Source organism: Capra hircus, chromosome 16 (assembly GCF_001704415.2).
Source record: "Capra hircus breed San Clemente chromosome 16, ASM170441v1, whole genome shotgun sequence".
NCBI lineage: Eukaryota > Metazoa > Chordata > Mammalia > Artiodactyla > Bovidae > Capra > Capra hircus.
The window spans coordinates 4,279,209-4,295,173 of record NC_030823.1 but is presented as its reverse complement, the minus strand read 5'-3'; the positions used below and the strand labels follow the sequence as shown (position 1 = coordinate 4,295,173).

The following is a 15,965-nucleotide window of genomic DNA, read 5'->3' as shown; positions in this document are numbered from 1 at the left end:
ATTTCTTCCACCTTCTGAAAAAAGAATAACATATTCATACATGTTACAGCATCTCAAATTGACCATATAGATCTAAGTTTCATCCAAAAGGCAGTAAGCAATATTACAGCAGAAGATTTGGAAGACTTGTTTTATAAACAGGATGTTGGGGAGACTCAGGTGAGAGTTTGGGTTCTAATTCTACTTTTGTTTCGATAAGATACAACTGTGCTGACCTGTTTTCCTAAAATAAGACATTAATTTTTGCCTCATAAGTCTTGGTTAATTTGAGATTAATTTTTGCCTCATCATTTGCATTTCATATTGGAAAATGAGGTGGGAATTCCCTAGAAGTCCAGCAGTTAGGACTCCACGCTTTCATTGCAGAGGGCCAGGGTTCAACCCTTATTCAAGGAACTAAGATTCCACAAGTCACACGGTGCAGCCAAAAAAAATAAATACTGTATACCTTAGCTATGATCTAAGTTTCCCATCCTCTTTTAGACAGAAAATTAAACCCTTCCCTCTTCATTGAAGTGAAAGGGTCAGTCACTCAATCACGTCCAACTCTGCAATCACAAGGACTGTACCCTGCCAGGCTCCTCTGCCCATGGAATTCTCTGTCCATGGAATTCTCCAGGCAAGAATACTGGAGTAAGTAGCCATTCCCTTCTCCAAGGGATCTTTCTGACCCAGGGATCGCACCCAGGTCTCCTGTATTGCAGGCAGATTCTTTACCAAATGAGCCACCAGGGAAGCCTTGTGGCTTCACACCCCATTAATACATTGCTAATTCTGGTCTTAAACAATCACCACACTTGGTCATTCTACTTTCAACACTCACACAAACACATACACACACAGTCAAACACACAGTGTATTATACAACTACAACTGGTTACTATGAATTTGCATTTCAGTCCAAAGAGAGAAAAATCTGAAGCCAATTTCAGAACCAAGAGAAAATTTTATTCATGGGAGTATTTCTATTACCCAGTCTGCTCAAGGGCAACATTTTTGCCTTCAATTTAGCCTTCTTTCTTTCCAGAAAATATTTTACTTTCTCCATTGTCAAGTCACTTTTCTTTAATCTTTGTGTAAATTTCTTTATGGCTTTGCAAAGTTCCTTACTCTCCTGAAAGGCAAGCTGAAGAAAAATACCTTTTTAAATTACAGTTTAAGAACTGAGACCCAGTACTACCCCTCAAAAGCTAATGAGTGGTGTTTAGGTCCCCAAATGAAGGCTTCAGTGGGAATCTGGGTCTTCAATATGATGAATCATCTAAATTTGCAGGATGGCTGTGGACTGCCCAGCCCCTTCCAGGATGCTGCCAAGTGTCACTCTCCTCCCACAGAGGCACAGAGATATATATAAAACCTTGCAATTAGGTGTGTCTTGGGAGAAGGCACCACTGTCTGCCATTAGGGTCATTTTTTATTTTCAAAAAATAAAATTTAGAGATTTAAGTTTACTCATCATCCTAGTAATAAATATAGACTAAGAGAGGAGACAGGTTTCCCTGGTGGCTCAGTAGTAAAGAACCCACCTGTCTGTAGGAAATGCAGGTGGATCTGGGATGCAGGATGTGGGTTTGATCCCTGGATTGAGAAGATCCCCTGGAGAAGGAAATGGCAACCAACTCCAGTATTATTGTCTGGGAAATCTCATGGACAGAGGACCTTAGTGGGCTACATAGTCTGTGGGGTCTCAAAGAGTTGGATATGACTTGGCAACTAAACAACAACAACAAAAAGAGAGGCGTCCCAATGAAAACAGATCTTTCAGTGTTTTTGTGATTTTTTTTTTTAAGTCTGGAAAAATTTTAGAGACTTATCATAGCAATACTTCCAAGTCTAAGACACGAAACTATGTATCTTGCTCTTTAAAGCACATGAGACAACAGTTCTTACCAACAGAGCTTCATGAGACATTAATGGTGATTGGAGAATGGGAACTCATATACAAAAACATGAGTTAGTAGTTTATGAGTCCCACTCTACCAACAGGCCAAGATGAGCCCATTCAAAGGCATTGCAAATGAACAGCTATTTCCTGAGCATGTGCCAGGATCGAAATCAGACCCTGGGGTCACCACTGTGAATAGGACAGAAAAGAGCCCACTACTTACAAGTGCCTTCTCCAACGCTAACTCGGCAGGTTTGGGAGCTTCTTGGATCAACTCACAGATGGGAGGGGCACTGGTCCACTCCCCATCAATGCACTGTTGGTGCTGTGTGCCCACCAGGCGGTACCTGGACACAAGAACAACTTTTACCCTTCCATTTCTTGATCTGGGCAACTAAAGTTGATTTTATATAATAGTATTTCACACTGTGATATAGAAATACTAAAATCTACTTTCCTGCCTGAGAGCTCTAATGCATTCTTAAGTTATCTCAGTATTACACAGCAGTCGTAAAGTAAAACCACTCTCCTGGGTATGGAGAGGACCCAAAAGATATATCAGCATGTAAGATATGGAGGAATGAAAAATTCTAAATATGTGTTTTTAAGCACACAGTTTGGGGTGGGAGGGCAAGGGAGGAAACTCATCATCATTCAGTAATTTTTAAAATCAACTGTCATCTGTGCTCCAAAAAGCAGTAGAAAGCTAGAGACAGCTTTCATATAAATCTTGGTGAACTGGCTTTAAAGGAGACTCAGCTTTCAACTAGAAAAATAGGAGAGTTGATGGCAAAATCCACTGGAGATAGAAATGCCTGTGAGGCCTCATGACTATGGGTTAATAAGATTGAGGCTAGAAAAAGAAAAGGCTAGGAGATCATTAAAGGGGCGACCAGGCAGTCTAAGTTAAGGTTAGACTTTAATTATGATGTCTTAAAGATCTATGGGCTTCCCTGGTGGCTCAGCGGTAAAGAATCCGCCTGCCAATGCAGGAGACATGAGTTCAATCCTTGGTCCAGGAAGATCCCCTGGAAAAGGAACTGGCAACCCACTCCAATATTCCTGCCTGGGAAGTCCCATGGAGAAAAGAGCCTGGCAGTCTACAGACCATGGGGTCATGATGTGTTGGACATAACTTAGAGACTAAACACGAACAGCAAGGATCTAAATAATTCTATTTCTATACTTTAATACATTCTGTGGGAGGGTTTTTTTTTTGGGGGGGGTCAGTTTTTTGTTCTGCCATTCTTTAGAAAAACTTTAAACATTCATTTTGTCTTAGCTAAGAGAAAAGAAAGTGATACATAAATTAGGATAAATAGGAGCGTTAGACTGTCTTCTAGAACTTGAGGAGACCTGGCAGTGGGTAAAGCAGCTTTCAAAATCAGAATGTGCCTGGTAATCAGCAGACAAGGTTGAGACAGACTAGGGCATTTCTAAAACAAGGCTACCAGTCAGTGGGCAAAGTCTTATGTTCAAAAGTCTGCAGTACGCTTACCTTGCTTCACAGTAATAAGTGATGGTAGATCCTGACTTAAAATCTCTTCCTTCAAAATAGCCATGAGTTGGAGTCTCAGGAGGGCCACAGTCTCCTGGTAGACAGGATTATAAGGGTGACTGTTGTGAAGCATTCCTGGAATAATGCTCAGAGCACAACACCAGCCACCACAGTGCAACGGTCTAGGCCAGCACCCACCATCTTCAGAGCAGCCCACGTGGGATCTCGGACATGATCTCCATTTATTTCTTTCTGGTCAAAATCATATTTGCCCATGGGAAAGACTCCCCACCCTGGCTCATTCTCTGGGTCATCAGCGATCTGAAAGTACTTTCTGATTGGCAGGAGTGTGAGGAAAGGAAGGTTAAGTTGTAGAGATGCTAACTGTCAGTGTAAGAAGAGAAAAATTAGACTTTAGGTAGCGATGGAAGAACTCTTGAAACAGTAGATAAATAGAGTGAGCTCAGATGGAGATTGACTGCCCTATGGGACAGTTGTACTATATGAGAGCTTCAGAAAAAAAGAGAACAGAACTGGGAGGAAAGAGGGTGAGTCTGTAAAATTGTGGAGAGAGAGTCGGGCAAGGTACTAGATGTCATGAGTTTTGTTTTTGGCCCTTCCACTAACCATATGGCATGGAACAAGCCTTTTCACCTTTCTCAGCTTCCTCCTTAATCTATAAGATGAGCAGGCTAAATAATATTATCCGTAAGGTCACTTTCAGCTCTGTGGTTACATGAGTCTAAACATGTTAATCAAGATTAATGGCTAAATTAATAGTAATTGTGTAGGTATGTTTATTGAAAAGTAAAGGTCTTCAAAACATAAAGATAACTAAAACACCAAAGCATAAAAGAGCATGTGTAATATAATACTATTTTTGTAAAACAGTCATATACCAACATATATGAATAGAAAAAAAAGTCTGCAAATTATATACCAAAGTACTCTGTTATTCTAGAGTGATAGGTCTATAGGTAATTAAATATTTTATTCTCTTATCTTCTATATTTTTCTACAACAGAGGTGTATTGCTTGAGCAATTAGCAAATACTTTTCAAAAGATCAAAACCTGAGTTCAAAGTTATGTGGAAGAAAGGAAGAAGAATTGCAATGAGTTGACTGAGGAACTACAGTGTTCTGAATGGACACCTCAACAAAGACGTACATATGGCATATGAAAAGATGCTTTACATCATATGTCAGGGAAATATAAATTAAAACAACAAGACACCATTGCACATCTATTAGAATGGTCAGTTTCTGGAGCATTGACAACACCAAATGCTAGCAAAGATTTGGAACAACATTATCTTTCATACATTGCTGATGGGAATGCAAAATGGTATTTTGTACTTTGGAGTCACTTTGGAAGATATTTTGGTGGTTTCTCAAAAAACTAAATATATGCTGATCATAAAATCCAACTCTCAAAGGAGGTGAAAACTTTACATCCATACAAAAACCTTCACATGGATATTTTTAGCAGCTTTATTCCTAATTGCCCAAACTTGGAAGAAACCAAGATGTCCTTCAGAAAGTGAATGGACAAGTTAACAGTGGTACATCCAGAAATATCAGCACTAAAAAGAAATGAGCTATCAGCCATGGCAAGACATGGAGGAAACCTGCATGGATGTTACTAAGTGAAAGAAGCCTATCTGAAAAGGCTACAAATGTATGATTCTAACTATATGACATTCTGAAAAAGGCAAAAATAGAGAAACAACAAAAAGATCAGTGGCTGAGAAGGGTGGGGGAAGTAAAGTGATAAATAAGCAGAGCACAGAGGATTTTTAGGGTGGTGAGACTACTCCACATGAGGTTATAACAATGTACATATGTCATTAAACATTGGTCCAAATCCATAGAATGTACACCAACAGTGAACTCTTGGGTAAACTAGGGACTTTGAGTGATAGTGATGTGTCAGTTATAACAAATGTACCACTCTGTGAGTAATGTTGATAAGGGGTGGGAGGCTGTGCATGTGTGGGTGCAGGGGGAATCTCTGTATCTTCCTCTCAATTTTATTAGAAACCTAAAACTGCTCTAAAACAAGAAGTGCTGAAATAAAGAATTAAATTTTGCAGTGTCAGATATGTACCATTTCAAATGAGATTTTTTAATTAATTTTTTGTTTCTTATTTTTAAATTCAAAACCCTGGTTAGGATTGCATTGTAATACTGAGTCTGTGTGTCTGGGATCTTTTCTTTCATTCATACCTTCTTTTCCACTCTTTGATGAATTTTGATATAGGTCTCATGAATGGAATTATTTTTACATTTCAATATTCATCTAATAACTATTACCAGGAAGTGAAACTGTTGATTTTTCAACATTTATTTTGTATCCAAGAAAAAAGTTTTTAGTAATTAATAGAATTACTTGGATTTTTATATATATTTTGCAAATGATGATATCATGTGACTCACCAATCACTCTAGGAATCTATCTTGTAAAAATAATGGCATAAAGTTGTATGTGTATGCACACATATACATATATATATATATATATATATATATATATATACATTCATTTCATCACTGTAGAGCAAAACTATGGAAATAGGAATAAGATATAGAAATAAATGTTCATCAATATGAGAGATGGCATAGCCACATATAGTTAAAAAGTAGGAGAAAGAGCTTTACATACTGATCTGAAAAAGCTCTCAGGTATATCATTACATGAAAAAATAAAGCTATTTCAAAAATACAGATAGCAAAATCCCATCTTTGTAGGTAAATATGTGGTTCATAACACTGTACAAGAGGCAGTGATTAAAAAAAATCCCCAAGAAAAAGAAATCCAAGAAGGCAAAATGGTTGTCTGAGGAGGCCTTACAAACAGCTGAAAAGAAGAGAAGTGTAAAGCAAAGGAAAAAAGGAAAGACACACCCATCTGAATGCAGAGTTCCAAAGAACATCAAGGAGAGATAAGAAAGCCTTCCTCAGAGATCAATGCAAACAAATAGAGGAAAACAATAGAATAGGAAAGACTAGAGATCTCTTCAAGAAATTTAGAGATACCGAGGGAACACTTCATTCAAAGATGGGTACAATAAAGGACAGAAACAGTATGAACCTAACAGACACAAACGGTATTAAGAAAAGGTGGCAAGAAAACAAAGAAGAACTATACAAAACAGATGTTCATGTCTCAGATAACCACGATGGTGTGTTCACTCACCTAGAGCCAGACATCCTAGAATGTGAAGTCAAGTGGGCCTTAGAAAGCATCACTGCAAACAAAGCTAGTGGAGTTGAAGGAATTCCAGTTGGGCTATTTCATATCCTAAAAGATGATGCTGTGAAAGTGCTGCACTCCATATGCCAGCAAATTTGGAAAACTCAGCAGTGGCCACAGAACTAGCAAAGGTCAGTTTTCATTTCAAGCCCAAAGAAGGGCAATGCCAAAGAATGTTCAAGCTACCACACAATTGCACTCACTTCAGATGCTAGCAAAGCAATACTCAAAATTAACCAAGCTAGGCTTCAACAATACATGAATAGAGAACTTCCAGATGTTCAAGCTGGATTTAGAACAGGCAGAGAAACCAGAAATCAAATTGCCAACATCCATGAAATCATAGAAAAAGCAAAAAGAGTTCCAGAAAAACATCTACTTCTTCTTCATTGACTATGCTAAAGCCTTTGACTATGTGTATCACAACAAACTGTGGAAAACTTTTAAAGAGATTGGAATACCAAGCCACCTTACTGACCTCCTGAGAAACCCATACGACATAGGTCAAGAAGCAACAGTTAGAATAAGACATGGAAAAATGGACAGATTCCAAATTGGGATAGGAGTACATCAAGGCTGTATATTGTCACCCTGCTTATTTAACTTATATGCAGAGTACATCACGAGAAATGCCAGGCTGGATGAAGCAGAAGCTGGAAACAAGATTGCCGCGAGAAATATCAGTTAACCTCAGATATGCAGATGACACTACCCTTATGGCAGAAAGTGAAGAAGAATTGAAGAGCCTCTTGATGAAAGTGAAATAGGAGAATGAAAAAGCTGGCTTAAAACTCAACATTCAAGAACACAAAGATCATGGCATCCAGTCCCATCACTTCATGGCAAATAGATGGGGAAACAATGGAAACAGTGACAGACTTTATTTTCTTAGGCTCCAAAATCACTCCAAAATCATTTAATGCAGCCATTAAATTAAAAGACACTTGCTCCTTGGAAGAAAACCTAGACAGCATATTAAAAAGCAGAGACATTACTTTGCCCACAAAGGTCCATCTAGTCAAAGCTACAGTTTTTCCAGTCGTTGTGGACTGGTTGTGAGAGTTGGACCACAAAGAAGGCTGAGCACCAAAGAACTGATGCTTTTGAACTTTGATGTTGGAGAAGAATCTTGAGAGTCCCTTGGACTGCAAGGAGATCAAACCAGTCAATCCTAAAGGAAATTGGTCCTGAATATTCATTGGAAGGACTGATGCTGAAGTTGAAACTCCGATAGTTTGGCCATCTGATGCAAAGAATTGACTCATTTGAAAAGACCCTGATGCTGGGAAAGATTGAAGGTGGGAGGAGAAAGGAATGACAGAGAACAAGATGGTTGGATGGAATCACTGACTCAATGGACATGAGTTTGAGCAAGGTCCGGGAGATGGTGAAGGACAGGGAAGGCAGGTGTGCTGCAGTCTATGATGTCGCAAAGAGTAGGACACAACTGAGTGACTGAACAGCAACAAATGTCTGTTCATGTGTATGTGCATTTATTTAAATATCTGTGTAAACAGAAGAAAAAAGTCATTAAACACATCCAATCAATTACCTCTAAGAGCTATGACTTGTACTGACAAAGAAAATATGCTCAATTTTTATTTTATGTAATTTTGCAATGAATTACGGTTTTCCCCCCCTGTTTTGTGTATCTTTCAAGAAAAGTTATTGCTTAATCTTGAAATTTTACAAAAACATAGTCAGATATCCCAAACTACCCTGTTTTAGACCTACTAGAAATTCTACTTCAGGGGGATTATTGTTAGATGCTAATCATTTCATTAGAATCCATTGCTTGAGTTGAGGCTTGGCTCTTTCTTGACTGCCTGCTAGATCCTAAAACCTTCCCCCCAGATATAAGAAAGAGGACAGTGTTGTGGATTTGTGGCAAATATTTAGATTTTCACTGCTGATCAATGTCTTTGGGATTTTCACTCTTTTCTCTTATACTTACTGCTTTTGCAGACAGGAGAGTGAGTCACCCAGATGTGGTTTTCTCGGCACTGGCTCCAATTGCTGCCCTTGAGGATGCAATGCTCATTGCATTTAAACATGAAAGTGTCATTCACGTTCACAGGCTCCAAGGAACTGAATTCATCAGTTACCAGCAAGGGGTCAGGACAGTGGCCCACTGAACAAGAAAACAGGCAGAAAGCAGAAAGGGTGAAGCTGAAACCCACCACAGCAAAGGGCAGACTTCCTCAGGCTTCATCAAGAGTGAAAACAAGAAGTAAAACTGCATCTTTTGTTTATTTATTTATTTGTTACACTGCACAGCTTGTGGGATCTTAGTTCCCCAGCCAGGGATTGAACCTGGGCGCTCAGAGGTGAGAGTGCAGAGTCCTAACCACTGGACTGCCGGGAGCCAGCATGAGGAACCCCGCCCATGGCAAAGGTCATGAGGAAGGAAGCCTGACAAAAAGCAAGGGTGTGATCAGTCTTCAGGGGGAACCCCTAAAATTTCTGAGCATCCACCCCCAAAACCAGAGTCTGCCTGCCATACTACATTATGCTTTTCATCCACTCTTCTAACATTAACAGGGGCTATCCCCCCACCACCTTTTTCTGGGAAAGGTTAATTTAGAACTTTTAGATAACAAGTCTCCTAGACATAATATGAGCGTTTCAATCCAAAAACCCCTCTGATGGCTTTTTAGCCTGCCTGCAGGACTCTTACAGCTGCACATGTGATTGTTTGCGGCCTCCCGACTGAGAGGCACAGGAAGCTTAAAACATCCTAGGAATGCAGGGGCTTCTGAGGAGTCAAGGTCATTAGAATAAGACTGATTAAGCATTTCATTTTTGAGCCAATACTTGCTGCCAAATTTTCATATCTTTTATTTGTTGATATAGTTGGTATATAGAATAAAAACAAGTAGCAACATAGATCTTTGAGTTAAGTACCTTCTTTGTTATAACCCACTGCGCCTTTGTTCTATAGGGATGTAACTTTAGTGCTTTAAGGAGATGCAGATGAAAGAATAACACTTCAGGGGAAACGAGATTAACATTCTTTAAGGAAGAGAGCCAAAATGTGTTAACAAGCCTCTTGGCCAGAAGATAATGTAAATCACCTGAGACCTTTTGTATAAAAAAAGATACACAAAAAGAGTTAAGACTGCTGCCCCTGCATGACTCTGTATCTTCCATTATGTAAAATTTAGGGTATATAAACACCTTTTAAAAATTAAGTTGGAAAGGGGTTTTTGCACAAGCCTGGCCTCCCCCGTGTCGATTCTTTCTCTTGCTCCCTCTCCCTCCCTCTCCTTTTCAGGCTGATCCCTTGCAGAGGCTCACCGAGTCTACTTACTTGCCCAGGCTTCTGAGACCCACGCGAGAGGGAGCCCAAGGCGGGGCACCCTTCGCTATTCAAGCGGGTGCCTGTGGCCCAACGTTGACAGTGCAAGTTCCTTGTCTGGAACTTTATTGGTTTTCCACTTAAACCAAGTTAATCAGCCTCTTTTCTCCACTAATTTTCCTACTACATTATTTTTTCCTAATCTAATCTTATATTTCTAATTAAATAAATCTCTCCTCACCAACTCCGTCCACCCTTCGAATTACCCTGAATCCACCTGGGCTGGACCCCAGCACTGGACCACCAAGGAATTCTCAAAACTGCACCTTTTATTATGGACTGGTTGCTGCTACTGCTGCTGCTAAATCGCTTCAGTCATATCTGACTCTTTGCAACCCCATGGACTGTAGCCCACCAGGCTCCTCTGTCCATGGGATTCTCCAGGCAAGAATAATGGAGTGCGTTGCCATTTCCTTCTCTAGGGGATCTTCCCTGCCCAAGTATCAAACCCACGTCTCTTACTTCTCCTCCATTGGCAGGCGCCCCCTTTATCACTAGTGCCACCGGGGAAGCCCATTATGGACTGGTACCGGGAACCAAACCATATCAGTGCAGGATGAGAAAAGATTGGGTTGCCCTAAGTACGGAAACATCTTGATCGTGCACAAGAGTGACAACTGACATTAGAACTTATTGAAATTAAGCATGTAACTGGAAATTACCAATAGCATGTTCATCATTCTCTTCTGTTAAGCGTTGTTCAAAATTCTTGAGCCCACGCTTAAGGCAAGTGTTTCCTTCCCTTTCATCCTGTCAGATACACACATTAGTCATCTTTTTTTTTTTTACTTTTGTTGTTGTTGTTGTTGTTGTTGTTCTCCCCTGGTGGGAAAACAGAAGAATACAGAGGGATGTGAATTTGGTAATATGAATAAAGGATAAATATACAGTTGTACTTTATGTATAAAGGAGAAATTTTCACTCTAGGTATAAAGCAAAACTAATCTAGCCATTCCTAAAAACAGTATTAATAAAGAGCATGTGGACTAGTTATTCTCTATCATTTCAGACATCACAAGTGAGTTTTATGAACCTAAGCAAATTACTTAGATTTCAGGTATCATATTTGTAAATTGAGAACATGACTTTTTCCAATTCAAAAATTAAATGATGGATAAAATGGTATGATATATTTACTACAAAATAATAATGCAAAGCAGAATTGTACATGAAAAAGTCATGTGTTGATAATACATATGAGTTCACTTTTCTAATATTTAATTAATTAATTAATTTGGCTGCACTGGGTCTTAGTTGGAGCCTGGGGGGTCTAGCTACCTCACCAGCGATCAAACCCAGGCCCCTTGCATTGACAGCATGGAGCCTAGACACTGGATGACCTCAAAAGTCCCACAAATGAGTTCATTTTATACTTCTGTCTTTTGTATATGTTTAAATTTTTTCATAACATTAAAGTTTTAAAGCAGTGTGATATTAAATAAATTAAAGTTCCCCACAAAAAGTAGTTTTAATACATAGAAATCCTTTCCATCTTGTAGGGGTGACTGGGTCTACTAATTCAGCTAAGTTAATTCTGACTACAAGTTGATGGTTCGTACAGTAAAGAATCTGCCTGCAATGCGGGAGACCCAGGTTTGATCCCTGGGTCAGGAAGATCCTCTGGAGAAGGGAATGGCAACCCACTCCAGTATTCTTGCCTGGGGAATTCCATGGACAAAGGAATCTGGCAGGCTACAGTCCATGAGATCACAAAGAGTAGGATAAGACTGAGCGACTAACACTTTTACTTCACTTTCAAGAGCTGAATGGGCTTCTCAGGTGTCACAGTATTAAAGAATCCACCTGCGAATGAGGGAAACTCGGGTTCGATCGCTGGTTCTGGAAGGTCTCCTGTAGAAGGAAATGGCAACCCACTCCAGTATTCTTGCCTGGGAAATCCCACAAACAGAGGAGTCTGGCAGGGTACAGTTCACCGGGTTACAAAGAGTTGGACATGACTGAGCACCCACACACACAAGAGCTGATTACATACCTTCAAAGGAAAGACTGCCACTAGAGTACTTTAAAAATGGATTCCTAAAAGTTGAGAATTTTTTTTCTTATAAAGTCTTACCATGGCCTACTGGAGGTATGATGTGAAAGAATACAGTGGGATGACAAGATGAATAAAGAAGCAGAAACATACAGCAGCACTCAGGAGTGAGGGCATTCCATCCCTTAGAGGCATCAAAAAATCGTTACATAAGTTAAGTCACCAGAATTTGTCCTTTTCCCTCACTTGCAATGAATATGCTATTGTTCACTGGGGGAAGTTTTGGATAGCTCTTTGTTGGAAGGAGAAAAAAAACCCCAGATTCTCTTGACATGTCATGTGACTTGAGGAAGCACTTACTGGAGTCCCCCTCATAGTGTCTTTTTGCTTGACTCCTTGTATTCAGACTCCTTGTATTCTCCCATGTCCATGAACATCCACATCCTTTCCTCCCCAAGGATTCCCAAAGTTTTGTTTTCAAAAGAAAAACAAGAGTTTGACTCAAATTCAGGCATTAGTTATCCACTCCTAAAATTACAATCCCCTTTCCAAATAGCGGTACCAGAGTTTATCATAAATAAAACCTCTCAAGATTTGAAATTGGTACATTTTTCATTTCCAGAACAAAAAGGGAAAGTTGCAAAAAAATGACTCACTTCTTAGAGCCAGGTCATTAAATATTTACTGTTGAGTACAGAGCATAACACCAAGTAACTTGACATTATTCAATAAAGGAAATATGTTTTATAAATTTCAATTTCATTAAAATCTTAGACAGAATGCCTCATAATCCACATGCTGATATAAAATGCCTTACAGCCTGAACTTAAGAAAAGCATACATACCATCTGAGGCAGAAATCAGCCACACATCCACAAGATAGCACATAAGCCAAAAAAACATCTTATGATCAACTGTTTGACCTGGGTTGGAAATAACCCAGCCTAAGACCCTGGTTTGGATCAAAATAGGTCTTCTCACACCACTGAAGATCAGACCAATCACTCCTTCCTAGAGACGGGTTGTACTGATTTTTTCTTCCCTGGAAGGAAAAAAAAAAAATTCTATGATAGGAAATAAGAATTGCTGTAAGGAAGTTGGTACAAGGAGAGATTTTTGCAAAGACACAAGGGGATGATAAAAAGAATTGCTAGTTTTAAAACTCAGTTTCAGAAATGGCCTGTGTTGTTTATGCAAATCCAGTTGACCAGTCCCTTTGAACTGCAAGCCAATCATTCCTCAACAGATTCAGGCTAAACGATCTTACTGTGACCTTCGCTTCTGTCAATATTTGCCAGTGTTTGCAATCCACCTTGTGCAGCTCTCTCCAGCATAGTGGGGGAAAGTGAGGGGAGAAGTGCATTCCTGGTGATTTCCCAAGTACAACCTAACTCTAGGTGCTACCGCCCACCTTCCCTCTTCAAATATCAGGTATCCTAAGGCTGCAAGCAACACTGAAGCCCAAAAGCTCAAGGAAGTCAACTAACCTTGCCTGTCTCTGACAGCCTCCAGACCGTGTTGCCTCCCAGAAAGGAGCAGGTCCTGGTGGGTTCCAAACTTGAGGAGGACTCCAGAGTCCTGCAGCGACAACATAGTCCTCATTGGCCAGCTCCGCACCAGATTTCCCATTCCATGCTCTTCAGAGCAGGGTTTGACCCGAGTCCAGAGTCAACCAAATGAACTGAGAGATGACGGGAACGCTTTGGTCTTAGGAATGAAAGCATGTAAATTTGCTTTTGGTTTCCCATAGTTTCTTGTTCATGATGATTACAACCATTAACTGGTTGTCTGTGCACCAATTACAAAACTGGGATAAAATTACTCAAAATTTTAGGTTTAAATAAAATAATATAAAACATCATAATAAAAATAAAGCATAAAGACATAGTAAAGTCTCAAATGTAATTCTCATCCCCACCCTTTATCATACTGTGTTAATGATTTATTAATGTTTTTCTCCCACACTGCACTGTTAAAAAACAAAATTCACCTGAGTAAATTTCAAAACCTAGTTGTTTTATCCAGCAATTCATGAATCACTCCATGTAGTAAACAGAAGAGCCCTCTGAGGAGTTGTACAAAATGCAGGGTTTTATTAAAGAAGAGTGGGGCAAGGGAGTTATTAACAAAAGAAAAGGAATAATTGTTTCAGGGTTGGTCACCTTCTTTTGGGGAAATGATGAGAATCTAATCATGCAGTTTATCTCAGTTGGGCTGACCAGAAAATTCCAAAGTGGTCTGATTACGATTATATTCCTGGGAAAGGTAAAAATTGCAATTAGGTCAAGTATTAAATCTAGGTTTGGCATCAGGACATTAGCAGAGATGACGCCATTTGGGACCTGTGTTTCTCTCTTTAACAACAGTTAACAACTCTAGAACAGGAGTGTGGCCTCATCTGTGTTTGCAATCCCTTCCTCTGCATTGCTTAATGCAAAGTAGAATCAGCTGCTAAATGAAGTAAAAGCAACGCAGGATAAATAAAAAGAACAGTCACCCAGAAACTCTACCACAGCTCCTCGAATCCATACTGATAGCTTATCATTGATTATATACTGTTTTTATGGTGTTTCCATATCTTTGGTCAACTAATATGTGAGATCTTATAGTGCAAGCATCTTTTAAAGTATAATTTTCAAAAAATTTATACATGTCATTCATATGATTATAAAAATGAACGTGTCAAAGATTTTACTTGATTCATTAATGAGGGCATTATTAAGATACTATAACTAATTTAAAGAATTTGAGGAACAGAGATATGAAATATATAGTCAGTCAGTCAAAGGCATTCTAAAATGACTTTTCTACTAGAGGCAAAACTGGTTAATGTGCTGAGCAGCAACATATAATATTTGAAATCAGCTCCTCTAACTGATGGAAATTAGCTAAATCTCTACTGGACAAAATTCATTTGTTTTCTGTGATCAGGAATCACTTGTATAGTTCTCTGAAAGGAATCATTCTCACTCCCATCCATTTTCTACAAATTAACTCTACTCTTATAGAGAGTCGTAAAAAAGCCAAATCTAAAAAAAAAAAAAAAAAGACAATCAAAATAACACACACTATGGAATCAATAATTCCTAGAGAGTGTCTGCTACAGAATACTCAGTAAGCCATTAGAAAATGTCTCCATTGATTTCTTTTTCTCTAGTTCCAAGTTTTCAGTAATTTTTTAAGTTAATTTACTTTTTATTGAAGGATAATTACTTTATAGAATTTTGTTGTTTTCTGTCAAGCCTCAACATGAATCAGCCATAGGTACACATACATCTCCTCCCTTTTGAAACTCCCTCCCACCTCCCTCCCCATCCCACCCTTCTAGATTGATACAGAGCCCCTGTTTGTGTTTCCCGAGCCATACAGCAAATTCCCATTGGCTATCTATTTACATATGATAATGTAAGTTTCCATGTTACTCTTTCCATAAATCTCACCCTCTCCTCCCCTCTCCCCATGTCCATAAGTCTACTTTTTATGTCTGTTTCTCCATTGCTGCCCTGTAAATAAATTCTTCAGTACCATTTTTCTAGATTCCATATATATATGTTAGAATACGGAATTTATCATTCTCTTTCTTACAAACTTCACTCTGTATAATAGGTTCTAGGTTCATCCACCTCATTAGAACTGACTCAAATGTGTTTCTTTTTATGGTTGAGTAATATTCCATTGTGTATATGTACTACAACTTCTTTATCCATTCATCTGTCAATTCATCTAGGTTGCTTCCATGTTCTAGCTATTGTAAATAGTGCTGAAATGAACAACGGGATACATATGTCTCTTTCAATTTTGGTTTCCTCAGGGTATATGCCTAGGAGTAGGATTGCTGGGTCATAAGGCTCAAACTACTGCACAATTGCACTCATCTCACATGCTAGTAAAGTAATGCTCAAAATTCTCCAAACCAGGCTTCAGCAATATGTGAACCATGAAATTCCTGATGTTCAAGCTGGTTTTAGAAAAGGCAGA

At 39.0% G+C, this 15,965-nt stretch overlaps 1 protein-coding gene across 4 annotated transcripts; it reads right to left on the bottom strand.

Annotated features, from left to right (window-relative positions):
* On the bottom strand, positions 928-13,837 carry C4BPB (complement component 4 binding protein beta). 4 transcript variants are annotated; one of them, XM_013970049.2, is made up of 7 exons: positions 13,475-13,837; positions 12,833-13,029; positions 10,657-10,744; positions 8,591-8,767; positions 3,384-3,477; positions 2,109-2,232; positions 928-1,126 (listed from the first exon to the last, which is right to left on the bottom strand). In XM_013970049.2, the coding sequence occupies exons 2-7, from the start codon at positions 12,833-12,835 to the stop codon at positions 929-931; spliced, it is 684 nt and encodes a 227-aa protein (XP_013825503.1). In that variant the 5' UTR covers positions 12,836-13,029; positions 13,475-13,837; the 3' UTR covers position 928. The 4 variants fall into 4 exon arrangements, with proteins under 4 accessions (XP_013825503.1, XP_005690482.1, XP_017915602.1 ...); XM_013970050.2 differs by lacking the exon at positions 13,475-13,837 and adding an exon at positions 1,527-1,596 and having other exon boundaries at positions 1,041-1,126; positions 12,833-13,198; XM_005690425.3 differs by lacking the exon at positions 10,657-10,744 and having other exon boundaries at positions 13,475-13,829.